The following is a 26,720-nucleotide window of genomic DNA, read 5'->3' on the forward strand; positions in this document are numbered from 1 at the left end:
ATTAGAAAATGGAAGACATACAAGACCACTGATAATCTCCCTCGATCAAGATCTCACTCCGTGGGGTCAAAATGATCACAAGAACGGTGAGCAAAAATCCCAGAACCACACGGGGGGGACCTAGTGAATGACCTACCAGTAACACACTACGCTGCCAGGGACTCAGATCCTGCAGTGCCAGACATGTCCCCCTGCTTAAGCCAGTACATGTCCAGGCCCGTCTGAGGTTTGTTAGAGAACATATGGATGATCTAGAAGAGGATTGGGAGAATGTCATATGGTCAGATGAAACCAAAGTAGAACTGTTAGGTAGAAACACAACTCGTCGTGTTTGGAGGAGAGAGAACGCTGAGTTGCAACCAAAGAACACCATACCTACTGTGAAGCATGGGGGTGGCAACATCATGCTTTGGGGCTGTTTCTCTGCAAAGGGAACAGGACGACTGATCCGTGTACATGAAAGAATGAATGGGGCCATGTATTGTGAGATTTTGAGTGCAAACCTCCTCCCATCAGCAAGGGCATTGAAGATGAAATGTGGCTGGGTCTTTCAGCATGACAATGATCCCAAACACACCACCCAGGCAACGAAGGAGTGGCTTCGTAAGAAGCATTTCAAGGTCCTGGAGTGGCCTAGCCAGTCTCCAGATCTCAACCCCATAGAAAACCTTTGGAGGGAGTTGAAAGTCCGTGTTGCCCAGCGACAGCCCCAAAACATCACTGCTCTAGAGGAGATCTGCATGGAGGAATGGGCCAACATACCAGCAACAGTGTGTGACAACTTTGTGAAGACTTACAGAAAACGTTTGACCTCTGTCATTGCCAACAAAAGATATATAACAAAGTATTGAGATGAACTTTTGATATTGACAAAATACTTATTTTCAAAAATCAGAGAATGTGATTGTCTGGATTTGTTTCCACATTTTGTCTCCCATAGTTGAGGTATACCTATGATGACAATTACAGGCCTCTCTCATCTTTTTAAGTGGGAGAACTTGCACAATTGCTGGATGACTAAATACTTTTTTGCCCCACTGTACATATTGGCCTGAACTGAGGAAAAAATTAGCTTTTTTTAAAAAAATTGGGGATATTTATTTTAGCAAAAAGTCTAAAATATAGTTTTTTTCAAAACTATCACTCTTTGTTTATAGCGCAAAAAAAAATATAAAACTGCAGAGATGATCAAATACCACCAAAAGAAAGCTCTATTTGTGGGGAAAAAGAACATAAATTTTGTTTTTCGGTACAGCATCACAAGACCGCGCAATTGTCAGTTAAAGTGACGTAGTGCCGTATCGCAAAAAATGGCCCGGTCATTGAGCAGCCAAATCTTCCAGGGCTTAAAGTGGTATTTAACTCAAAAATTACAAAAACAAACAAAACCACAGACAAACAGGGTTTTTATGACAGAAGAGACCCTAAGTTTTTTTTAGTCATAAATGCTTCCCCCACCTGTCAGTGGTAATACACACCATGCCATGCATGCGCAGCTCACAGTACATTTACGGCACCCGCTATGTGTGAATATGAAGTGTCATTGCAGCCCATCCATTCTAACGCCTATATAGAGTAAACCGAAAAGGAAATCTGTGAGACAATGGAAGTGGTTCTGCACTGAGAGTGCAGCGCTGGAGGGCGTCCTTTGACAGCTAATGCTGTTTATAATGTGCTAGTATGTGGAGTATCCTACGTATTATGACAAACATGAAGCGGGCCTGTTTAAAAAAAAAAAAAAAAAAAAAAATGCTGCTTTAGGCCCCTTTCACACGGGACGGATCCGTGTTGATCCGCCCCGTGAACATCCGCTGCTCAGCGGGGATCGCTCCGTTTTCCCCAGCTGAGCCGGCGGATTACAGGGCGGGACCCGCACACTGTGCAGGGACCGCCCTGTCAGATCTCCACTCTCCCCTATGGGGGATCGGAGGAACATGGACCGTCTGTCTGTGTTCATCCGATCCGCTCTGCAGACGGATAGAAAAATAGGATTTTCTTCCGTCTGCAGAATCGGACGAGAGCGGGGCCGGATGACATCGGGTGTTAGCGGATGTAGATCCGCTGACACCCGCTATCCCATAGGGATGCATGTATGTCCGTATTTCATCCGAAAACGGATGGATGAAATACGGACATATGGTCCGCATGTGTGAAAGGGGCCTTAAGCAAAATTCAGGTAATTGTAAATGAACACATAGGCATAATATGTATTTTATAAATGCCTGGCGTTGAGATTTCTCTTTTTATTTAGCTGCTTGATTATATTTACATCACATAAACAAACCTTAATATACAAATCCCCAATACCCAATAACTGAAATTTCAATAATTATCCTGCATGCTGCAAAATATATGCAAACAAAGTCACATACTGAACATACATGGATATGTCACAATGTGTGCAATGTGTTAAGGCTATTACTCTGGAATATAAGGTTGCAAGCTATTATCTGTAAGGTTTATTAAATCTGAAGGAGATGGGAGCCATCTAAAATCCTTGGGGTTGTGGCGAAAAGAAGAGCGATGATTATTACTCCTGAAAGGGGAAGGCTATTAGAGACTTGAGACCTATTTGATAAATAGGTCCAAAAAGGAGGTGAGAGCATACCAAAAATATTTGGGATATCACGTGTGGCACATTGGTGTGGAGGGTTTTGCTTTAAGAAGTACGGCACGGATTGCACATATACTATTTATGAACTTTTATTAATTTATGGACTTGATATCACTGATACACATGGCGGTTTTATGTAGTGTATATTCATCACATTTGAAGATTGCATAGCCATGTTGGAACATATCGATTTTCAGATTATTATCATTTTTTGCATATAGTTTCCAGCACGCAGGATATTTACTTTCTTTTAAAGGTATTAGGGTTTATAATCAGTAGCGGGGCACTATTTTTGGAAACAATTTTAATGGATTTTGCACATATTTTAATACTGTGATAAATAGCTCCCAGTTTTCCATTTGACATCTGAACATACTTTATTATACAACATATGCTTAAATTATGCTGAAAAGCAAAATTAGATAAGTGCCTACCTTCTCATAAATTCTTCTCATTGTTTCTTGAAATGTTTTTTCAGTTTGAGCCAGACCTTCCAACAAGCCCTTACATAGCCCTGAATCCATTTTTTGCAGGAGCCTGAAAATAAAAAACACACAAGTAATCTTTTAAAGAGTTTGTAAAGTTAAATTTTTTTTTTTTATTAAAATAAAAAATGTTTGGGGTTGGGGTCGAGAAAATTGCTGAAAGGTTTTTTTACAGTAATGCATTAAAGGGGTTGTAAAGGTTTGTGTTGTTTCACCTTAATGCATCCTATGAAAAAACACCTGTCAGTGACCGGCCCCCAAGCCCCCCCCGTTTTACTTACCTGAACCCTCAAACTTGTTCCACGGGGACACGCCATCTCTCTGCCTGGGGTTCTCAGGTGTTGATTGGATAAATTGATAGCAGCGCAGCCATTGGCTCCCGCTGCTGTCAATCAAATCCAATGACGCGGCTGACTGGGGGGCTGGGCCGAGTCCTGCATTGTGGACGCCGAATGCTGGACTCGGGAGCGCGCCCTCAAGGTAACTCCCCAGGAGAGCGCTTCTCCTATGGGGTTATCTGAAGCGGGGAGGAGCCGAGAGAGCCGCCGAGGGACCCCAGAAGACCAGGATTAGGGCCACTCTGTGCAAAATGAGCTGCACAGTGGAGGCAAGTATGATGATTGTTATTTAAAAAAAAAAATATTAACTTTAGTGTCACTTTAAGGTTAAAAATTATTTGAGTTTACAACCACTTTAAAGCGGTTCTTCCCCAGTTTACAAAAATAATATACTGTAGCTGCCGACCTTTAATAAAAGTACACTTACCTGTTCAGAGGTCCAGCGCCGTGCTCACCTGAACTGGTTCTTTGCCAGTCTTCGCGTCCCCGGCGCTAGCAGATCACAGCAGGGATCCGACCAGAAGTGGGAGTGGGTACCTCTCAAAACCAGGTGCCCGCTCTAGTCTCCCCCATCAAATAAGTGACAAAAACAGAAGGGGGGGGGGGTGTTGAAATGAAGTGGAACTTTCCCTTTAGAGTGAAGTTTCAATTTAAGTACATCTCTAAAAAGCCTAGAGCAATTTTTGAATAGTCCTCCAAAAGTCAGCTTTGAGTACGTATTGAAGTTTAGTGTAGCTCAGCCCTAAACACAGTGAATAATAATAATAATAATAATAATAATAATAATAATATCCAAATACAATCTTATATTACAAAACACAAAATCATATATTAGTGATACAATTCAAAAGTCCATAAATGTAAATCACATAATAAAGTCCTACAAATTAATCCATATTCACCGCTGTGCTTAGAAGTGCTATATCTTGAAAAATATAAAGCTAAAGTGCTCTTCGTTCTTTTACCACCAGTAAATAATGGCTGCACACCTCCAAAATCTGACCCCTGAATTATCAGTAAGGTCATAAAAATGCTGACCGATTCATTGGTATATCAGTGTGATTCCAAACCGGCAGGTGGGAACAAGAACAACCTTTTAAATTTTTTTTTTCATTTTCTTAGTATGCTGCAGTTGAACATTTTTTTCTGCACTGTACTGGAACGCTGCAAAACACATCAAAAAGGCACTGGAACGCATCTAAACACACTGTAACACACATGCCCTTTTTAAGGTTGAGAAAAAAGAGGGGGTGGAATGCACTGAACTGCATCAAAAACGCACTGGAACGCATAAAAAACAAACAGGCAGAAAAGCATCTGGAACGCATCCGGACTGCCTTTCTATGGTGTGAACTGGCCATGGAACTCAAGGCAGCAACCCAGAGCAGTGAGCTGCTAATACTCTGGTAATTCTCTCCAGCAACAGTAGTACCCCTGCCAGTCTTCAAGGAGTCTTCAACTCCAGCTTTTGTTACATTTTACATAGTACGTACAAATTATGTCCATCATTATAATGTGAGGCCGCTGGATGTGCGATATAAACTGTATGCAGCTGAGGCTACATGTAGCATACCGCACTGTGACCCGGGTTGGAGCTGAGACTTCCTGAGCCAATTCACAAAAGAATATCGCATTAGATAATTGGATCACGTAACATGTTTTCCATTTATCGCATTCGATATTCAAAATGTCAATTCACAGCCAGTTTATGCGGTATTTACTGTATTGAAAAATGCACGGTAAATATCACATAAACTGACTCTAAAGTCAATTCACAAAGCTAAATAAATAAATATATTAGTTAAATAAGTCGTGGACTAAGCCCTCCCCTCCTGAACCGTACCAGGCCGCATGCCCTCAACATGGCGGGGTGGGTGCTTTGGGGCATGGGGGGCGCCCTGCGAGCCCCCCCACCCCAAAGCACCTTGTCCCCATGTTGATGAGGACAAGGGCCTCTTCCCGACAACTCTGGCCATTGGTTGTCAGGGTCTCCGGACAGGGGGCTTATCGGAATCCGGGAGCCCCCTTTAATAAGGGGGTCCCCAGATCCTGGCCCCCCACCCTTTGTGAATGAGTACCCCTACCCATTCACCTAGGGAAAAAAGTGTCAATGGAAAAAAAACAGTACACAGGTTTTTAAAGTAATTAGGCAGCTCCGGGGTCTTCTTCCGACTTCGGGGGTCTCTCCGGCGTCTCCTCCCGGTGTCCTGATCTTCTGCCGGCTCCTCCGCTATCTTCTGCAGCTCTTTTGCTAGCGGTGGCCCAGACTTCTGCCTTCTTGTCTTCTTCCGATGTTGACACGATGCTCTCTCCGGCTGGAATGCTCTCTGAGCGCTCCGCAATGGACTTATATAGGCGGTGACCCTGCCCCCTTATGAGGTCACTGTCCCTGGGCATGCTGGGTCTGTGCCGTCATAAGGGGGCGTGGTCATCACCCGGTGACCATGTCCCCTAAAACGTCACAGTCCCAGCATGCCCAGGGACTGTGACGGCATAAGGTGGCGGGGTCACCGCCTATATAAGTCACATCGGAGCGCTCAGAGAGCATTCCAGCCGGAGAGAGCGTCGTGTCAACATCGGAAGAAGAGAAGAGGGAAGAAGACAAGAAGGCAGAAGTCCGGGCCACCGCTAGCAAAAGAGCTGCAGAAGATAACGGAGGAGCCGGCAGAAGATCAGGACAATGGGAAGAGACGCCGGAGAGACCCCCGAAGTCGGAAAAAGACCCCGGAGCTGCCTAATAAATTACTTAAAAAACCTGTGTACTGTGTTTTTTCATTGACACATTTTTCCCTAGGTGAATGGGTAGGGGTACGATGTACCCCATACTCATTCACAAAGGGTGGGGGGCCAGGATCTGGGGGCCCCCTTATTATTGCAGTAAAGACAATTTCTGTGTTTTATCATAACGTGTGTGTTTTTCATTGCTCATTGCATTTACGCTATTGCCAAGGGGCTGAGACGGTTATTGGTGTCGGGAGGCAGAGTAACGGACTGAACAAACTTAAGCGGCTCCTCTGGGAGTAGTGCTACACTCGTTTTTGACAGGTACCCATCCTCAATTCCAAGAGACCTCGCTGCAGCGCGGTCCCCTGGAAGTTCGACCCCCTCCTCTTTTCCTCGCCGCCAGGCCATTCACAAAGCGCAGCACGCTTCGCACAAGTGCAATAGAGAACCAGCTGTGAAGCCACAAGGCTTCACTGCTGAATTTCCTTAGAAGGAATGGCGGCAGCACTCGAGAGCAGATTGAAAAATCGTCTGGGGTGCCGACATTGCGGGCTCCCTGGACAGGTAAGTGTCCTAATATTAAAAGTCAGTAGCTACAGTATTTGTTGCTGCTGACTTTTAATTTTTCCGTGGGGGGTGGCTCTGCTTTAGGGCCTGTTAACCGCTTCCCGACCAGCTCCTGTAGATATAAGTTGGCAGAATGGCACGGCTGTGCAAAGTAACGTACCCGTACGTTACTTTGAATTTTCCGCCGTGTGCGCGCGTCTGCCGCAAGCTCCGTGAGTCGGGTCGCAGGTCCCGCAGACTCGATCGCCTCACGGAGAGGACGAACGGGGAGATGCTGATGTAAACAAGCATCTCCCCGTTCTGCCTAGTGACAGTGTCACTGGTCTCTGCTCCCTGTCATCGGGAGCAGAGATCAGTGACGTGTCACACACAGCCCATCCCCCCTACAGTTAGAACACATCCCTAGTACTGACTTAACCCCTCCCCGCCCCCGAGTGGTTAACCCCTTTACTGCCAGTGACATTTACACAGGAATTAGTGCATTTTTATAGCACCGATTGCTGTATAAATGACAATGGTCCCAAAAATGTGTCAAAAATGTCCGACATGTCCGCCATAATGTCGCAGTCACAATAGAAATCGCTGATCGCTGCCATTACTAGTAAAAAAAAAAAATTATTAATAAAAATGCCATAAAACTATCCCCTATTTTGTAGACACTATAACTTTTGCGCAAACCAATCAATAAACGCTTATTGCGATTTTTTTTACCAAAAATATGTAGAAGAATACGTATCAGCCTAAACTGAGGAAAAAAATGTTTTTTTAAATATTTTTGGGGGATATTTATTATAGCAAAAAGTAAAAAATAATGCGTTTTTTTCAAAATTGTCGCTATTTTTTTGTTTATAGCGCAAAAAATAAAAACCACAGAGGTGATCAAATACCACCAAAAGAAAGCTCTATTTGTGGGAAAAAAAAAGGACATCAATTTTGTTTGGGAGCAACGTTGCACGACCGCGCAATTGTCAATTAAAGCGACGCAGTGCCGAATCGCAAAAAGTGCTCTGGTCTTTGGACAGCCAAATGGTCCGGGGCTGAAGTGGTTAAGGTGCCCAGGTATCAGAGAAATACACAATGAGGTTGATTTACTAAAGGCAAATATACTGTGCACTTGCTCCAGAGCTTTGCAAATGAGGTAAAGCTTCACTTTGCAAAGAATACCCAATCACATGTAAGGAAAAAATAACAGCATTTTTGCTTGTATATGATTGGATGATATGAATCAGCAGAGCTTCCCCTCAGACCTAGAGTAAGTGCACTTCCAGTGCAAAGTATATTTGCCTTTAGTAAATCAACCTCATTGTACCTTAAAAGGTGACCTTCAGTCATTTTTTCATCTTTCCATCTATTAAATCTCCTGCCCTTGTTGTTTTAACTTTGGATAGTAAAACATTTTTTTTTATGCCAGTAAATACATTATACAGCCCACTTCATGTTTCTTGTCTGGTCATTAGCCTAGGCTTTACGCACAGCTCTCTCTCTCTCTCACTTTGTGAGTTTGCCAGGAAGGGAGGGGGGATGAGTCATAAGAGGGCCAATGAGAGCTGCAGAACTGGAGTTGTGCCTGTGTAAATCCAGGAAGTGAACAGGCAGCAGCTTCAGCTGCCCACAGTTAAAATGGCTGCAGCCAGACTCAGTGGAGGGAGATTTCTGCAGCATATTTGGCAAGTACAGAATCTCAGTATATATAAAATAATATGCATGTGGTTGGAAGGAAGCTCCAGAATGGCAAAGATGTTTTTATTACAAATTATGTGAGCAGACTGCAGTCATTATACTGCGGCAGGTCGGCTTGTTCACGCAAATCGCTGTACGTCAGCCCTTTAAACAGCTATAGCAGGTGCACCTGTCCGCTGCACGGCAGAGGAACCGATGAGCGTGTCCGGACGGCCGCGATGTCCTCCAGCCACCCATGATGGTGGGAAGGAGAGCCAGAACGGGGGATTAGTCAATGTAAACAAACAGATCCCCGTTCTAACAGGGGAGTAGAGAGAGATCTGCTGTTCATAGTGATCAGGAACAGCGATCTCTCTCCTCCTCCAGTCAGTACACTCCCCCCCAGTTAGAAACACCTCCCTAGGGAACACTTAACCCCCTGATTGCTCCCCTAGTGTTAACCCCTTCCCTGCCAGTGACATTTATACAGTAATCAGTGCATTTTTATACCTCTGATCGCTGTATAAATGTCAATGGTCCCAAACCCGCAAAAAAAAAAAAAAAAAAAAAAAAAAAATCGCAGATCGCCGCCATTACTAGTAAATAAATGAATAAAAATGCCATAAATCTATCCCCTATTTTGTAGACGCTATAACTTTTGTGCAAACCAATCAATATACACTTATTGCGATTTTTTTTTTTTTTACCAAAAATATTTAAAAATACATATTGGCCTAAACTGATGAAGAAATTAGTTTATTTCTTTGGGGGATATTTATTATCTTCTTTTGTTTATAGCGCAAAAAAAAAAATAAAAACAGCAGAGGTGATTGATCAAATACCACCAAAAGAAAGCTCTATTTGTGGGAAAGGGTGTAAATTTTGTTTGGGTGCAGCGTCACACGACCGCGCAATTGTCAGTTAAAGCGACGCAGTGCCGTATCGCAAAAAATGGCCTGGTCATTCCAGTCTATAAGTGGTTAACTTGTACAGTACAGACTCTGAATGCTTACCAATAACATGTGTGAGGAGACTGGACATAGAGGCACTTCAGCCCGTGTTGGGTGGTCCCTGTATGACTATACCCGGTATATAGCGGTAGGTTATCAGCATGTAATGCCCCTCAGAAGCTGAGCTGATAGGAATGGGGGCAGTGAGGACCACAAAGGCACGTTACCTTGACAATTGCGGCTCCAGGATTTTCAGTCAGTTCACGAAGCTAGAAGGGTTACATTGCGCCTGCACGATTCAAACTCGCTCGGTGACGCCTACTTCTTCCCCATTGGCTAAAGGTACTGCAAGGGGCCAATGACGGTAAAGCACTGGTGAGCCGAGGCTGAAGCCATGTTCTTGAAGACCACAGCGAATAGTCCGTTTCGCAGTAATAGAATGACATTTTTTGCACTTGAAAGACATAGCTATAACATGCCGAAACATGCTTTCCTGTTAGAAAAAAAAAAAAAATCTGTAGTTTACACGACCCGTCTCTGAAGGGCACCGCGATACAAGGCTCATCGATCCATGAACTCGATGGTTTATTAATATGCCTTCGCTCGCATTTTCTCCATCTTGTTTACTGGAAACGCTTAACAATGTACACTTGAATTCAATTCTCTTCCCCAATAGTTTTTACATTATCTTTATAATGTACGTTTTTTTTGAGGATTTTCAGATCTATTGTGTTATGTTGGTAGCGCTGTGAAATGGATCTATAACTAAAGCAGTTAGTTCTTTCCAGGCGTAAAGATGTCCGCCGGTGTAGTCTGTAATTACCGCACAGACTGATGGCCCAACAGAGAGCAGAAGGGTTCATGTTTGGAGCATGGCAGGAAGTCGGCTGGAGAAGCTTGGAACGGTGTTTACCAGGTATTTCTTATAGAAAATAGACACTCATGGAAATGCATGGCTTTCTTCTTTGTTTAATGCAAATATTAAACAGCTAACGGTAAGTCCGTCTAAGAATACATATAATCAGATGACGAGTGTTGTAAATCAATGACATTGTGCAGAACTGTATAGACTTTCCCTGCAAATGGAGGAGGGGGGTTGTACACTACAGGGTTTTTTTTTTAAAGCAGAACTTATAACAACTTCATAAAATATAATGTTGTTTTTTTAACAAGGAACATATATTCCTCATTAATAATTGTGCTACCAAAATTAGTGTGTGCTGTAAAATGCCTCCAGCAGCCTTCCCGTTTCTTCTTGCTTTTTGCTGGAGGTTGTCATTTTCCTGAAGCCCAGAACAGCAGTTAATAAAACGGAACTAAACCCAATGATTTAACAGTTTAAAAAAAAAAAAACATTACATTCCTAGAATGTCGGGATTGTTAACTGTCACATTTGTGTCCTCAACCAAACTGTCAAACCATCAAATGGCTGGTGTCATAACTGATCACATGTGCAGCACCATGGCAATTGCAGATCAAGCAGAAGCAGCTTCTTGGCTGTAAAGGATAGGAGGGTTTACTTTCATTTTAAAGCTGTCAATAGATCGACCTCTACAAACTCTGCACAGTGCCTAAAAATAAAGAGCAACTGGGCATGTGCAGAGCAGGGTGAGACAGTGTATTACTGGATTTTAAACAGTATAGACACTTATTGTTAGGCTTCATGTACACTGCTGCTGGTAAACGGACATTTAGGAGCTGTTGGTTGTTTTTTTCAGCTGCCCCTGAACTCTCCTCTGTTATCTTATCAGTACATGTACACAGGGTCGTTTCTAGGCTAGGCAGTTATTTATTTATTTATTTATTTCAGGTACTTATATAGCGCCGTCAATTTACGCAGCGCTTTACATATATATATATATTATACATTCACATCAGTCCCTATACCCTCAAGGAGCTTACAATCTAAGGTCCCTAACTCACATTCATACATACTAGGGACAATTTAGACAGGATCCAATTAACCTACCAGCATGTCTTTGGAGTGTGGGAGGAAACCGGAGTACCCGGAGGAAACCCACGCAGACACAGGGAGAACATGCAAACTCCAGGCAGGTAGTGTCGTGGTCGGGATTCGAACCAGCAACCCTTCTTACTGCAAGGCAAGAGTGCTACCCACTGCACCACTGTGCCGCCCGTTGAGTTTAGAAGCATTTTTTGGAAAGCAAAAATATACGTCCAATATGGATGTTCAGAGGTATTTGAAACGCCAAATGCCAGTATCAGCTTGTAAATGCAGCAACTCGCGTTTAGCCACATTTCGTTTACAGGCTTTTTTATTTTTGACATTTTTTTTTTTTAACGTGGGTTACTATCTGTCAAGTTAAATCATTTAGGAGAGGTTTTAAAACGTCCCGTGTACATTAAGCCTTGATGTTTTACTATTGTAAAACATCAAAGGCACTTTACCTTGACAATTGCGGCTCCAGGATTTTCAGTCAGTGCACGAAGCTGGAAGGGTTTCATTGCGCCTGCACGATTCAAACTCGCTCGGTAACGCCTACTTCTTCCCCATTGGCTAAAGGTACTGGAAAGGCCAATGACGGTAAAGCAAGCACTCGCACTGGTGAGCCGAGGCTGGGGCCATGTTCTTGAAGACCACAGCGAATAGTCCGTTTCGCAGTAATAGAATGACATTTTTTTTGCACTTGAAAGACATAGCCTATTGAAAGATATAGCCTATTGGCTATACCTGCAAAAGGGGCCAGCCTGAAGTGATCTAGCTTAACTTCATTTTCTGACTAAAGTTCCACTTTGTAAAGTCTTGTTTTGTTTTTCAATAAAAATAACAAACATGTTATACTTACCTGCTCTGTTGCAGTGGATTTGCACTGAGCAGCCCCAATCCTCTTCTCGGGTCACTTTTCTGTGCTCCTGGTCCCTCCCTCCTGTTGAGTGCCCCCACAGCAAGCAGCTTGCTATGGGTGCACCCGATCCTAGTCACAGCTCCCTGTGCCCATTCAGACACGGAGCTGTGACCCGGCCCCTCCCCCTCTCTGTCCTGATTAACTGACTGCAGCCGGAGCCAATGGCGCCGCTGCTGTGTCTCAGCCAATCAGGAGGGAGAGTCTCAGATAGCTCGAGACACTCATGGGCATTGCTGGACAGAGATGGGGCTCAGGTACGTATTAGGGGGGCTGCTATACACTGAAGGCTTTTTATCTTAAAACGGGGGTTCAACCACACCGCCAAAAAAAAAAAATATTAAAAGCCAGCAGCTACAAATACTGCAGCTGCTGACTTTTAATACATGGCCACTTACCTGTCCCAGGGTCCAGCGATGTCGGCAGGGGACGCCGAGAACCCTCTCGGTTCTCGGCAGCTGCCGCCGCCATCCTAGGTGAGGGAATAAGGAAGTGAAGCGTTGCGGCTTCACTTCCTGGTTCCCTACTGCGCATGCGCGAATCGCGCTGCGCGTCCCTAGTGGTCCCCGCTCTCTCCTGGGAGCTGTGTGTTCCCAGCAGACAGCGCGGTCGGGACGGGAAGAGGCATAGACTCCCATGGGAGTCTATGCCGGAAGTGGGTGCAAATACCTGTCTTAGACAGGTATCTAAACCCCCCTCCCCCCTGAAAGGTGCCAAATGTGACACCGGAGGGGGGGAGGGTTCCGAAAAGCGGAAGTTCCATTTTTGTGTGGAACTCCGCTTTAATGCATACAACTCCTTTAAGTACTAGTTCCCAAGTAAAGAAATTAACAGATTTGAAGAGGTTCACCGAAAGAAAAGGTGCCGATAAGGGGGCGCTGCTGCACATTGTGGGGGTGTCATCCTGGCGGCTCAATCAGAGTCCTCCCCTCCCTCCTCATGCAGAGCAGCAATCTCCCTATGTCACGAAGCTGAATTGTCCAGGCGGCCGCAGTAACAATGTCCCGCCTACTGTTATGGACGACACACTGATCCAATGCTGGGACATTGAATCAGTGTGATGTATCACAGGAGGCAGGACATTATTACTGTGGCCGCCCAGCCCAAGAAAATCAAATCCAGCTTTGTGACACAGCGGGAGTTTGCCGCTCTGATTTGGGCACTGGTGAGGCTGCATCCGGCGGGCAGCAGTGAGGCTGCATCCGATGGGCACTGGTGAGGCTGCATTGATCTCTTGTAACTTATCTGTAGTCTCTGACCATCTCCTGTATCATGTCTGCTAGAGGTGCACTGAATGGAAATTTTGTTAATACTATTAGCAATGTGTTTAAGTAGGAGATTGCAGACATGATATAACAGATGGTCAGAGACTGCAGACTGCATTTTTATTGAGCTTTTCTTGCACTAAAGGTGCCAATAATAGCCAACAATACATTCATATTAATTTAAATTGATGCTTTTATTTTAAAAGTCAAATATAATACAATTTTATATATAAAAATATAAATATTTTTTTTAAAACTGGCATTTTCGGTTTTCGGCTAAGTGCATCCTGCATTTTCGGCACCAAAATATCCATTCGGTGTACCCCTAATTTGAAGCTGAGTAGTTCACTTTTTGTAAAAGGAAAAAATAAATAAATGCACATCTTTTTGCTGGTAAAAATGTGCATTTTACATTGGCATCCTGCATAGCTTTGCATCCGCGATCTGCCGAATGCCAGAATGTTGCAGACTCTTAGTACACTGTTTGCCCATACCGACAGACAGTTACTGAATGGCATGAAGATAAATAAACTATGAGAGCGCACAACAGCACCCTTGCAGTTCATTGAGAACTACAAACCATCGACCGCAATGGCTGACAGTGCTTGTAGTCTATTTATTCACAGGAAACTGTGAATGATGCTGGTGTATGGGCGCAGCCTGGTACGGCCATACTGTTTTCATTTCATTTTGTCTCACAATTGTGAGACGATCCCCCCCCCCCCCCCCTTCATGTCCTATTGCTAAACACTGTGGGGCAGTATAGAGTATGCTAATTGATTATATTCATTAAGAAACTTGCAAAAAAGCTTGGTTTTCATATAAATCCGTATTACATATATCAAATAAAATTTCTAATACATGCAAGGTAAAAAAAAGCCTTGGATGTAGATACCATCTGCACAAAATGAAAGCTAGAGCCAATCATCTTTGACTCCGCCTACACCATAATAATGCACAAAAAATACACATTCAGTTTTCACTAAAGATGCTGTAAAACTTTTTTTTTTTTTTTTTACATTTTTAATTTCATTTTAAATCCCCCCCCCCGCTTAAAGTGTTACTAAACCCAGGACCCTGCATTTACTATATATCGTCTCCCACAGTACACAGAACATGGAAATGCAGTTATTTTAGTAAATATAAATTGCCCCGGCCAAGCACTGGTTAAAGCTTGTAGGAGGAATTTTCATTTTCCTGTCTGACTCTCCCATGAGGCTGCAGGACCCCATGCAACCCCCCCCCCAAAAAAAAAAAAAAAAAAAAAACTTTCTAGCAATGCACGCCAGCATGTGCAGAGTGCCCCCAAGGCTCTGCACTACCAGGAAATGGATTGGGTACAGAGAAGACAGGATCACAAAGCCTTTTTCTACAATGCAGAGTATTAACCCCTTAGGTTCCACAGTGAGCATGACATTCATGTTTTACTGCATCATATACAGACTGATTTTACTGTTGTGGGTTTAGTAACACTTTAATCATCCTGATTGTATGTGTAGCAGCAAATGCTGTTCATTTCTGCACTGGCTAAACTTTCCATCTTTTTCCATTTTTTTTTTTTTAGAACACGAGATTTGATCCGTGCAGGAGTGATAAAGCAAAATGAGAAGCCAATCTGGTATGATGTGTATGCTGCCTTTCCACCAAAAAGAGAACCATCCTATGTGAGTCCCCCAAAACGTCGACCGAAACCTGTTGATAATGTGCCTGCAATTTTTTACAGAGAAGATATCATAAGAGCGTGAGTTTTTAAGCTGCTTTCTTCTATACGTTGTTTGTTACGAATTGAAGTGTTTTGTCTATGGTGCTTGTGTCGGTTCTCATTTATCCAGGTCATGGTATATAAAATAGTAGTTGGTTACATTCTTATGGGCTTGTTCTGTAAAGTTGAAGTTCTTTTGTAGCTGATCCAGCCACTTCTTCAGTTCTAATGCATAGTTGCCAACATTGTAAAAAAAAATTTTAGGGACACTTTTTTGGCTGTAGGCGGAGTCGTATTATAATTAGGGGGCAGGGCATGTGTTTGTAGGTGTGGCACAGGGATAAAGTAAAACTGCAGCGCGCGAAGCGGCGAACAATGGGCGTGGTTTATGCAAAATAGTGGGCGTGTCTTAAATGGGAGTGGCTCAAAGGGGGTGTGGTTAGCGTCTGAGATGAAGGAGGAATGGAGGGAGAGGGAGGGATGGAGGGAGAGACAGCAGCCCCAGATCCTACACAACAATAGAAATATGTGTATTCCAGAAAGTTTAACAATCAGCAGATAAAGATACTCCAAACACCTGGTGTTAGCACTTCAATCATCCCCGGACCATGGTTGTTATGGTGTAAGGTTGATTGAAGTGCATTATTTCTATTACATTGTAATTTAAAATTAAATCATTCAACTCACCCTAATGCCGAATCAGTGGGATCCCTGAGCGTGTCACCTGCCACGTCGCCTGCCACCAGCCGTCCGTCCGTCCTTGCATCAGGTGCCCCCAGCGGAGGCCGTCCTTGCATCAGGTGCCCCCAGCGGAGGCGGTCCTTGCATCAGGTGCCCCCAGCGGAGGCGGTCCTTGCATCAGGTGCCCCCAGCGGAGGCCGTCCTTGCATCAGGTGCCCCCAGCGGAGGCCGTCCTTGCATCAGGTGCCCCCAGCGGAGGCCGTCCTTGCATCAGGTGCCCCCAGCGGAGGCCGTCCTTGCATCAGGTGCCCCCAGCGGAGGCCGTCCTTGCATCAGGTGCCCCCAGCGGAGGCCGTCCTTGCATCAGGTGCCCCCATCGGAGGCCGTCCTTGCATCAGGTGCCCCCAGCTGCAGCAGCAGCTTAATTTCTATTGTAGCCACACATTGATATCAATACTAAAAGCTACCATACTTCCTATACTATAGGCAGGGCAGCACCCATCACAATGCTACTTTTGGAACATGCTGCATGGAAGACATGCTTTCCTCACAAGGACGACATTTAAATGAAGCCCACTTTGTCTGCACTGAGCCCCCGTGACTGCACTATCATTTGCATTATAAAGTGAGGATTTTCTTTGGCAGATAGGAGCGGACACTGAGAGCTGAGCAGGTTCTCATACACAGGCCACGCCTCCCTGCTGTCTCTCACACTACAGGCGGAAGATAATACTGGACATCACCAGTCACATGACCCAAAATCAGCTCCTTACAAACCACAAGTGCAAGGAGGCGGGGCAGAACGATGGAGCTGCACTGTGATTGGTCCTAGCGCTTCCTGCTCTGTTAGCATGGCAGCGGTTGCTATGGCAGCGGGGAACGCGACTCAGCGCGGAGTGTGATTGTATAGGTCCGCCGTCTCCATGTCCTCATACCCCGAAGCCCCACGTAGAACCGCCGTGCCCAGAGATGTCCTCCAGTCGTTGCAGAGCCTGGATCTGAGCGTTTTTCCCTCCGGAGGTATCAGGGGAAAGGGAGAAGAGAGGAACCCTGGCGAGATAAGATGAGGGACTGCAAGGGCTGTTCTTCTGGTCTTCTTAAAAATGGTGGCCGGCGGAGACAGGCCGCGGTCCTCTAGCGGCGTCGGGCCGCTTGCCGTGAAAAAACTTAAACAGGTAAAAACCGGATTTCTCGGGACATTTCCCGGGACGCAAAAAATTTGGGTAAAAGGTCTGAATCCCTTGAATGTCCCGGGAAATTTGGGACAGTTGGCAACTATGCTAATGTGTCTGTAAAATACCCCAGCATTTACAGTACATCCACACCTCAATCCAATCACAATGAAATGCAAATGCTATTGTCCAAGAACAGGTTGGGGAGTCTAAAAGGAATCACAATGTTCTGGTTACATTTTCCCATCCTTGGTGTCAGGAAGGCTTCATAGTTGTCTTTTGATTTACACGACTGAAGGTGTGACTTGTCAAATGTCAGAGTAGAGATGTTAAACCGGCACTATATGTGGAATAATACATACAGATTGATGGCTGCACCCCTGTTCAGTGATGTTTGTTCCAGTTAGATTTACCTCTTTCACGCTTCTTGTGAATCAGTTGTACTCTGTGTCCAAAATGTGCATACACTGTTCTCAAAAGAATGTCCCTTTTCCGTGGAAATAAACCCTCCTATCATTTTCAGCCAAGGAAGCTGTCATCTTGGCCTCTGTTTAATCTTCAACTGCCATGATGCTGCACATGTGATCAGATATGACACCAGCCATTTGATGGTTTGACAAATTGGTTAAGAGCACAACCAATGTGACCATTACATTCCCGGCAGGTGCTGAAAATCGTGAATAAATATCAAATAATATCCGCACTTAGTAGGAAAACAAACAAAAACAGAAGCTAAGCAATATAACCTAGATATTGGGCACAAAGACAAAAAATTAGAAATATAAAGTGCAGCGCTTTAAACTGGACCATCAAAATGATACGAGTATGTGTGTACCAGATATTATAAAGTGCAAATGTGCGAAAATTAGCTGTGACTGCTGCTACACAGTATTCCATATAAAACCAACATAATGCAAAAATGCGCACATTAAACTGTAATTTCCAGTGACATATAAGAAAAGACAAAGGAGCGCTGCCATTGGTTAGCCCAAGAGAGAAGGAAAAAAGTATTCCCTACAGCCATTGGCAGAGCTAAATGTCCATCATCCAAGAAGAGCACGGACTGGATTAGGCATACAAGCCCATAGTAAACCACATAAACTGCCATCTTGTGGTCATAAGTAAGAAGGACATTTAAATGACTGGTTATAAAAGGTTGCTTCCATGTGTTGCCAACAAGCCTCTATCACTGGGGAAGAAAAAACTATTATTCCAAACTTTATTACAGAAGTTAAAATGTACATATGTATCCCCTTTTAAAGTATGCTAAAAAATATGTAATATAAAATATATAATTAAATGAGAGAAAAAAAAATTATATATACTGTTAAAAAATGTTAATAAATGAAATAAAAAAAATAAGTTTGCTAGAATATATACAAATATAAAGAAAAATATTTGGCCAGAGCAAAATAAGCTAGGGATGTCAGCCTAAGCCTAGAGGGGGACATCAACTGCTATCAATGCCGATGTCCCACTCCACATTCAAGCCTCTGGATACATAGCAAAAGGAAAAAATAATAATTGGCCGGAGCAAAAATAGACTAGTGTCAACCTATGCATAGTGGAGGGGGGACATCAGCTATTATTATTATTATTATTATTATTATTATTATTATTAAAGCAGTTGATGTCCCACTCCATATTCAAACATCTAGGTACATGGGAGCCCAGCTTGAATATCCAATTGGTCTCGGCCCTAAAGATATTTTGCTTGCTATTGCTCCCCCGCCAGTGGGGTACATATTTTTCAAGTGCAACAAAGGTTGTGCCCCTAGGGACCTGACTATGTTTTAAGTCATAATGCTTCGAAACATTATGCTTGTCAAAATCCTTACAAATGTTGGTTATGTGCTCCCCCAGTCTAATGTGCAGCATTCGAATGGTGCGCCCCATATATTCAAGGCCACAGGGGCACCTGAGGTAGACGACACATTTTGTCGTGCAAGTAATAAATGATTTTATAGGCTAGGTGACTCCTGTGCCTGCTGAAGTGAATTCAGTGATCCTCCTACCTTGGGGGTGGGGGGGCTAATTTTGCAGGCATGGCATTTCCCGCACAAATAATAGCCCTTTAGATCACCAAAGAATGTGGGTCTAATGGGCGGATCAGGAACATTTGGTGCTATTGTGTTCCTTAGATTAGATGCGCCCCTAAAAATAACATGGGGTCGATCAGACAAGAGTGGGCCTAGAACCTGGTCATTAATGAATGGCCAATGCCTTTCAATAATCCTTTTGATCGCCAAGTGTTGACTAGAAAAAGTAGTGAAAAAAGCCAGGCCGTAATCCTCTGTATTATCACCTCAAGTAATTTTGTCACCCAGCAGTGTCTGGCGATCCCTATTACTGACTTCCACTATAAAGAAATCTAGTGCCTTGCTATCGTATCCTTTGGCTATAAACCTTGTTTTTAAGACTGATGTCGCCTTAAAAAAAAAAAAAAAAATCATCAAGATTAGTGCAATTTCGTTTCAAACGTAGAAACTGACCTTTAGATACTGCCATTAACCATGAGTGGTGATGACAGGAATTCAAAGGAATATATCCATTCCAATCGATTTGTCTAAAGAAAGTTGAGGTGACAATCTTACCTTCTTGTATTGAGATCCTTAGATCCAAAAAATGGATTTCAATAGTACTCATTTCATGGCTGAGGACAATACCTCTATTGTTATTGTTCAAATGGGTCAGAAAGGCATGGGCAGATTCTATATCACCATCCCATATGAAAAGGATATCATCAATAAATCTTTTCCACACGACCAACTCAGATCGCTTATTGTGTGGAAACAATTTCCTCCTCCCATTTTGACATGAAAATGTTGGCCATGCTATGAGCAAATTTAGCTCCCATGGCAACTCCCTTAATTTGCAAGTAGTAAGCCCCATCATGCCAAAAATAGTTGTGGGTCATTGCGAAATCAAGCAATTCTAAGATGAAAATTACCCTGTTCGGTTGAAATAATAAAATCTCGAGAGAGAGAAAATGCCGTACTGCTTCGTGTCCCAATTGGTGCGAGATCGCCGTATACAAAGATGCGACATCCGCAGTCACCAATAGATAGGTCGGTTGCCACTCTACCATGTTTAATAAATTAATGACATGCTTGGTATCTTTTAATAAAGAGGGGTATCCAAAATTCACAAAACCTTGATTAACCCCCCCGGGTCAACCCATCAGTGGCATTGCTTCCATAACCTCTCGCATTGGAAAATATATTGACTTTTATTTTCAACCTCTGGTGATGGGTACCCCCTCTTTCTTTATATTACATATTTTTTAGCAAGGTTAGTGTAAGTTTTTGCATACTTTAAAAGGGGATTCATATGTACTTTTGAACTTCTGTATTAAAGTTTGGAATAACAGTTTTTAATGATATCTTCCTCAGTGGTAGATGCTTGTTGGCAACACATGGAAGCAACCCTTTGTAACCAGTCATTTAAATGTCCTTCTTACTTATGACCACAAGATGGCAGTTTGTGGTTTACTATGGGCTTGTATGCTTAATCCAGTCTGTGCTCCTCTTGGATGATGGACATTTAGCTCTGCCAATGGCTGTAGGGAATACTTTTTCCTTCTCTTCTATTATATGCTTGCTTCATCTATCCAATGAGTGCCTTAGGACCGTTTGGGCTAACCATTGGCAGCGCTCCTTTGTCTTGTCAATGAACTATTTAGAGCGTCGGCGCAGGCATGTGGGCATACCACTGATGACGTCACATCTGACGAAACGATCGTCGAGACGCTACGCACACACGGTCTGCGCATGCGCGATCGCCCTTACATGTAAATAAAAATTCCTTCTTTTATTTACTCATACTGGATAACTCGCTCGTGAGTCAGATTTTTTTGTATGCAGCATTGCAATACTTACTATTAAAAGTACCCAAAAGAGACAATATTGCACTATTGGAGTTTTTTTCTTTTCATGTTTGCACTTCCTGGTATTGATGGTATCTGACTGGATCTGATCATCACCCGGCATCTGTGGAGGCTTCTGATGGGAGACGCTCAGGACATCATTCCATTTGGATCTCGGATCCAACAAGCATTTGTGACCCCCCCCTGAATAAGGGTGGTCGCTGGCTTTCTGGTAAGCCTCTTATATCACTGTGGTGACTGGTTTTCACTTAGGCAAGCATTTGATCCTTGCTCCATATTCCACGAGGGATCTATTCCCCTGAATTCAAACCATCTATGAACTTTTTCATGTGCACAATTATGTGATTTCAATATTGCACTTTATATGTCACTTGAAATGTATTTTTGCATTGGTTTTATATGGAATACTGTATAGCAGTCACAGCTAATTTTTCCACTTAATACTATCTGGTACACACATACTTCACGTATCATTTTGATGGTCCAATGTTATAGCGCTGCACTTTTATATTTCCCATTTATGTGCTGAAAATGTAACTTTTCTTTTTCTCTCTCGCTCTCGCTCTCTCTCGCGCTCTCGCTCTCTCTCGCTCGCTCTCGCTCTCTCTCGCGCTCTCGCTCTCTCTCGCGCTCTCGCTCTCTCTCGCTCTCTCTCGCGCTCGCGCTCTCGCTCTCTCTCGCGCTCTCGCTCTCTCTCGCGCTCTCGCTCTCTCTCGCGCTCTCGCTCTCTCTCGCGCTCTCGCTCTCTCTCGCGCTCTCGCTCTCTCTCGCGCTCTCGCTCTCTCTCGCGCTCTCGCTCTCTCTCTCGCGCTCTCGCTCTCTCTCTTGCGCTCTCGCTCTCTCTCTCTCTCTCTCTCGCGCTCTCTCTCCCCCCTCCTCTCTCTCCCCCCTCCTCTCTCTCCCCCCTCCTCTCTCTCCCCCCTCCTCTCTCTCCCCCTCTCTCTCGCGCTCTCGCTCTCTCTCGCGCTCTCTTTTCTCTCTCGCGCTCTCTTTTCTCTCTCGCGCTCTCTTTTCTCTCTCGCGCTCTCTTTTCTCTCTCGCGCTCTCTTTTCTCTCTCGCGCTCTCTTTTCTCTCTCGCGCTCTCTTTTCTCTCTCGCGCTCTCTTTTCTCTCTCGCGCTCTCTTTTCTCTCTCTCGCGCTCTCTTTTCTCTCTCTCGCGCTCTCTCTCTCTCTCTCTCTCCCCCCTCCTCTCTCTCCCCCCTCTCTTTCTTTCTTTCCTTCCTTCCTTCCTTCCTTCCTTCCTTCCTTCCTTCCTTCCTTCCTTCCTTCCTTCCTTCCTTCCTTCCTTCCTTCCTTCCTTCCTTCCTTCCTTCCTTCCTTCTTTCCTCTCCTTTTTTTTTTTTTTTTTCTCTCTCTCTCCTCTTAAGTATAGCAGCTCACATTTCGTCAGTGGTGCGCTGTCCCCGATACCTCTGGGAAGAAGAAAAATACTTGCCCAACCAATCACATTCTTCTTTGCTGAGTGACGTCAGGCGTTTCACGCTGGCTCTGACGGCTTCCCCTCCGCTCCAAAACAGGGAAACGGGCAGTATTCCGGGGACACCATCGATCGGTGCGTGGCGCACGCTTTTTAGCTCACATTCTTATAACAAATTGTGCAACTCCGGATTTGAGCGATTCTGATTCTATATCTTTGATTTAGGGGGTCTGAAGGACATGAATGGAATGTTTGTTTTTACCGACATTGCTACATATGGGGTGGCTATATTACTCTGCGTGTTCTGCTTCACCCCTCTGTTCGATGGTCCTGGTCATTTGTCACACTTTAATGAAAGCTCAATCTGGGTAGCCAGAGTCTTTCAAAGCAATCCTGAGAGTTTTGTCTATAGACTCTATAGCCCCCTAGTTTGTGATACAGTGGGTGGTGAGAGCCAAAAAGCAGATACTGGTCTGTGTGGGTGGTTTCCTGTAGACTTCATTGTCTAAGTCACCCCACCCCTTTTGACCATGTAATATCAGCCTTTCCCTAGTGATTGGATTCAATGAGTTGTAAAGTCACAAGGTTTATTATCTTAATGCATTCTATGCATTAAGATAAAAAGCCTTCTGTGTATAGCAGTCTCTGCCAGCACCTTCTAATACTTACCTGAGCCCCCTCTCTGTCCAGCGATGTCCACGAGTGTCTCGTCCGTCCGGGACTTTCCCTCCTGATTGGCTGAGACACAGCAGCAGCGCCATTGACTCCCGCTGCTGTCAATCAGAGAGGGGGTGGGCTCATGCCAAGTGGAACATCTGATTCCCACCCCCCCCTTCCGGTGCCACATTTGGCACCTTACTTCTGGGAGACCGGGCTGCGGGGATCTATGTCAGCAGCTCGATCCCCCTCCTCTTCTGTCGACCAGTGAAAGAGCGCATCGTGCTTCGTGCAGAAAGGCTACACTGCCGGGTTCCCCTAGTAGCGATGGCCACGGTAGCACCTGACCAGCTGATCCTAACATTGCCTGCAGTTCCCTCATGGCTGGACTCCAGGACATGTAAGTGTCCTAATGTTAAAAGTCAGCAGCTACAGAATGTGTAGATGCTGACTTTTAATTTTTTAAAGGGACGGGCGGACCTCCTCCTTAAGGTTTTAGTGCTACTTGTGTGTATTTAGATGTTGAGGTATTTTCCTGGCACTCATGTAAACTAAAGCTGCACAATTAATTGTTAAAAAAACGTGATCTCGATTCAACCCCCTTCACGATCTTAATCCGGCATTTCCACGATTCTATGTAACAAGTGCCCAGCCATTCTGTGCTCAGAGCTGTCAAAAAAAAAAAGCTCAGCGATAACTATAAAGATTGTATCATTTTGGTTCTTTTAGAACAAAAGAATGAACTTGAGTCTGTAAATGAGGTCAGTTTAACCACTTAAAGAGTAAGGCTGCGTACACACGAGCGGACTTTTCGTCTGGACTGGTCCGACGGACCGAGTCCGGCGGACAATTTGACCATGCGTGGGCTTCATCGGACCTGCAGCGGACTTTTTCGGTCTAAAATCTGACGGACTTTAGATTTGGAACATGTTTTAAATCTTTCCGACGGATTTGAGTCGGAAAGTCCGTTCGTCTGTATGCTAGTCCGACGGACAAAAACCGACGCTAGGGCAGCTATTGTCTACTGGCTATCAACTTCCTTATTTTAGTCTGGTCGTATGTCATCACGTATGAATCCGTCGGACTTTGGTGTGATCGTGTGTAGGCAAGTCCGTTCGTTAGAAAGTCCGTCGGAAGTCCGCTGAAAGTCCATCGGATAGACCGTTGGACCAGTCCGGTCGAAAAGTCCGCCCGTGTGTACGCTGCATAAGCCTTTTTCTGACACTTGTTGCTTATAAGTTAAAATCTTTTTGCTAGAAAATTACTTAGACCCTCCAAAATATATATACACTGTATTTGCGCAGAGGTCTTTCAAAGGCAAATTTTTGGGAAAAAATACTCTTCAATTAATTAAAAAAACTAAACAGTAAAGTTAGACCAATTTTTTGTATAATCTTAAAGATGATGTTACGCTGTGAGAATTGTGATTCACATTTTAGCCAGAATCGTGCAGCTCTAATGTAAACTGAAGAAGCAGCTTGGATAAGCTACAAAACATTTTCAACATTTTGAAACTAGTCCAGCTAAATGTGATTGACTGACTACTACTAGATATTTGTCTATGAGATTTTTATTTACATTTATCAAACTTTTATTATGCCATATAAGAACAAATATGATACTGTAAGCTCTAACACTGCCCAAAATCCAGCCCCCCACTCCCATTGGATCTAACACTTTTTTTTTTTTTTAAAGTACATACTTTTTTTCAGTGTCTTCATTGTAGTAGTGTGTGTGTGTGTGTGTGTGTGTGTGTGTGTGTGTGTGTGTGTGTGTGTGTGTGTGTGTGTGTGTGTGTGTGTCCTGAATGCTGCAGAGAGGGTCACAATGTAATGATGTGGTGTGGTCCTCTACCACTTTTTTCTGTGAGTTCAGGGTGGGTCCTTATTGTTCAACTTGAAAGAATATCATTGTGGGGGGACTGGTGCAGTGAGTCTGTGTGGGACAGGGCCAGTGAAAAAGTATTATAGAAAGCTGCATTTCATATTTAAACCCTCACAGGGCTGTTATTTTAAAGCTGAAGTATGAACAAAAACGATTTTTGGATATTTGCACAGTAAAAATAAGTTACCTCCTGTGAAGAAAGCTTCATTTGTGGTTGCTGCAGTGTTTTGTTAAAACATTTACTTCTTTTTCAGCCAACACTCCCCTGTCACTGCCAATGTCAGTTGCTGAGATTTGGAGTTCTGGCTGCAGTACAGATATTACAGGAGGTCGTTCACTTGGCACCTCTTCTGTTAAGAAAAGGTCTTGCATTATTTTCACTGAATGCATGGTGTTCTGTGAATGGAGGGGACACAGATGAAGGTCAGTCGTCGTCCCCCCCCCCCCCCCCCTACAGCAGCTTTAAAAACAAAAATAATTGTCTCAGACCTGCTGACCACAGCCAAATAGAGTCTATCCTGACCACGGCTGTAGTTGGAGTCTAAAGAGCAGCAGGTCTTCCCCAGAGTTCCTGATGATGGAGGTTGGCTGCATCCTGCTCCTAGGTTGCTACCCCTGTTACTGCCAGCCAAGGCAAGGTAAGCAAGAGGCTCTGGTGGTGTATTCACCACTGAAATGACGAACAGTGGATCAGTACCACACAGGCTATGAGGGACTCAGTACAGGTGGAATTGGGCGGTGCATGAGGATGCCAGGCCAGTGCAAGAGTCAGGTGCGAACAGATCATCGGGAAATGGTAGCACAGGTAATTTCTGTAGGGCTACAAGGTAACAGATCAGCTTAGCAATTGATCCTATGACAATGATGCTGGATTTGGGCTTCAAAGGTACTGCTTGGACCTTGAAGAAGATGGTATTTCCTGAAAATTTGGATGTTCATGCAAATAAAAAAAAATATCACAAACAGTAATCAATTGTTTTTGTAACAAGTATACTAATACAGCTACAATCACTTCTTATTTTTAACAAATTCTCTATTTTCTCTCCTTTAGAAAATTTTATGACACCTATGGTAGCCCTGGAATGCTTCATTTGAACAGATGGGATTACAAATCCACATGCCAAAAGTAAGATCAGATTTTCTTATGTATGCAGCAGCACTACTAGTAATTCTACATATACTTAATGTTCAAAACAATAATTGCACAATAAATCATTACAATTCAATAACGTTCCTTGTTCAATTTGTTTATTGGGACAAAATAATGTACAGTACATCGCAATACAACATTCTTCAGTAAAGTACAAAGATAGCCATCAAGGTGCAATGAAATTATGTTTGTAAAACGTAGTTCTCAGGTGCAAGGCATTGATAGGTGGAAAGGATAATGTTACTTGGATTTAGAATGAACCACAAGAAACCAGTATACAAGTAACAAATAGGTGAACCCGGCTGGTGTGGATGGTACAGTGATAGAAGTTCAAATATTATGTACCTAAGCGTGGGAGGGGTCATTGAAAAAAAAACAAAGAAGAAGAATAAATGTTTGAAAACGAGAGCAAAGTAGAGGAAGAAAAAGCGGGGGGAGGGGGTTCAAGGTGGTGGGATAAAAAAGGAAAGCGGAGCGAGGAACCACGGGAGGCTGCTGGAAGGAGCTTCAACTCCTCAGCACCTGAATGGGGTGTGTTGCATATTTAGGGGAGCATAAGGACTCTCAATAAGAAATCTCAATAACTTTGCTAATAAGTACTGATATTGTAGGTTGGAAGTTTGTTCCTGTGCTTGACTTGCACGGGCTTAATGTGCTCAGCATAATTAAGTCATCCTTCTGTACTCATTATGATAACAACATTT

At 43.8% G+C, this 26,720-nt stretch overlaps 2 protein-coding genes across 3 annotated transcripts in view; one reads left to right on the plus strand and one right to left on the minus strand.

The window, feature by feature from the left end:
- The window catches only part of LOC141127989 (uncharacterized), a 65,579-nt gene extending 55,879 nt beyond the window's left edge, over positions 1-9,700 (minus strand). For both annotated transcript variants that reach the window (XM_073614985.1, XM_073614983.1), the window contains exons 1-2: positions 9,565-9,700; positions 3,049-3,151 (exon numbers count right to left, since the gene is read on the minus strand). In XM_073614985.1, the coding sequence (XP_073471086.1) occupies positions 3,049-3,138 (90 nt within the window). In that variant the 5' untranslated portion in view covers positions 3,139-3,151; positions 9,565-9,700. The remainder of the gene's footprint in view (positions 1-3,048; positions 3,152-9,564) is intronic.
- A 406-nt stretch (positions 9,701-10,106) lies between these two features.
- Positions 10,107-26,720, plus strand: part of MRPS23 (mitochondrial ribosomal protein S23) — a 30,011-nt gene continuing 13,397 nt past the window's right edge. Inside the window, exons 1-3 of the mRNA XM_073614986.1 lie at positions 10,107-10,253; positions 15,031-15,207; positions 25,918-25,992. Coding sequence (XP_073471087.1) covers positions 10,210-10,253; positions 15,031-15,207; positions 25,918-25,992 — 296 coding nt within the window. The 5' untranslated portion in view covers positions 10,107-10,209. The remainder of the gene's footprint in view (positions 10,254-15,030; positions 15,208-25,917; positions 25,993-26,720) is intronic.

The sequence above is a fragment of the Aquarana catesbeiana genome, linkage group LG02, assembly GCF_042186555.1.
Source record: "Aquarana catesbeiana isolate 2022-GZ linkage group LG02, ASM4218655v1, whole genome shotgun sequence".
NCBI lineage: Eukaryota > Metazoa > Chordata > Amphibia > Anura > Ranidae > Aquarana > Aquarana catesbeiana.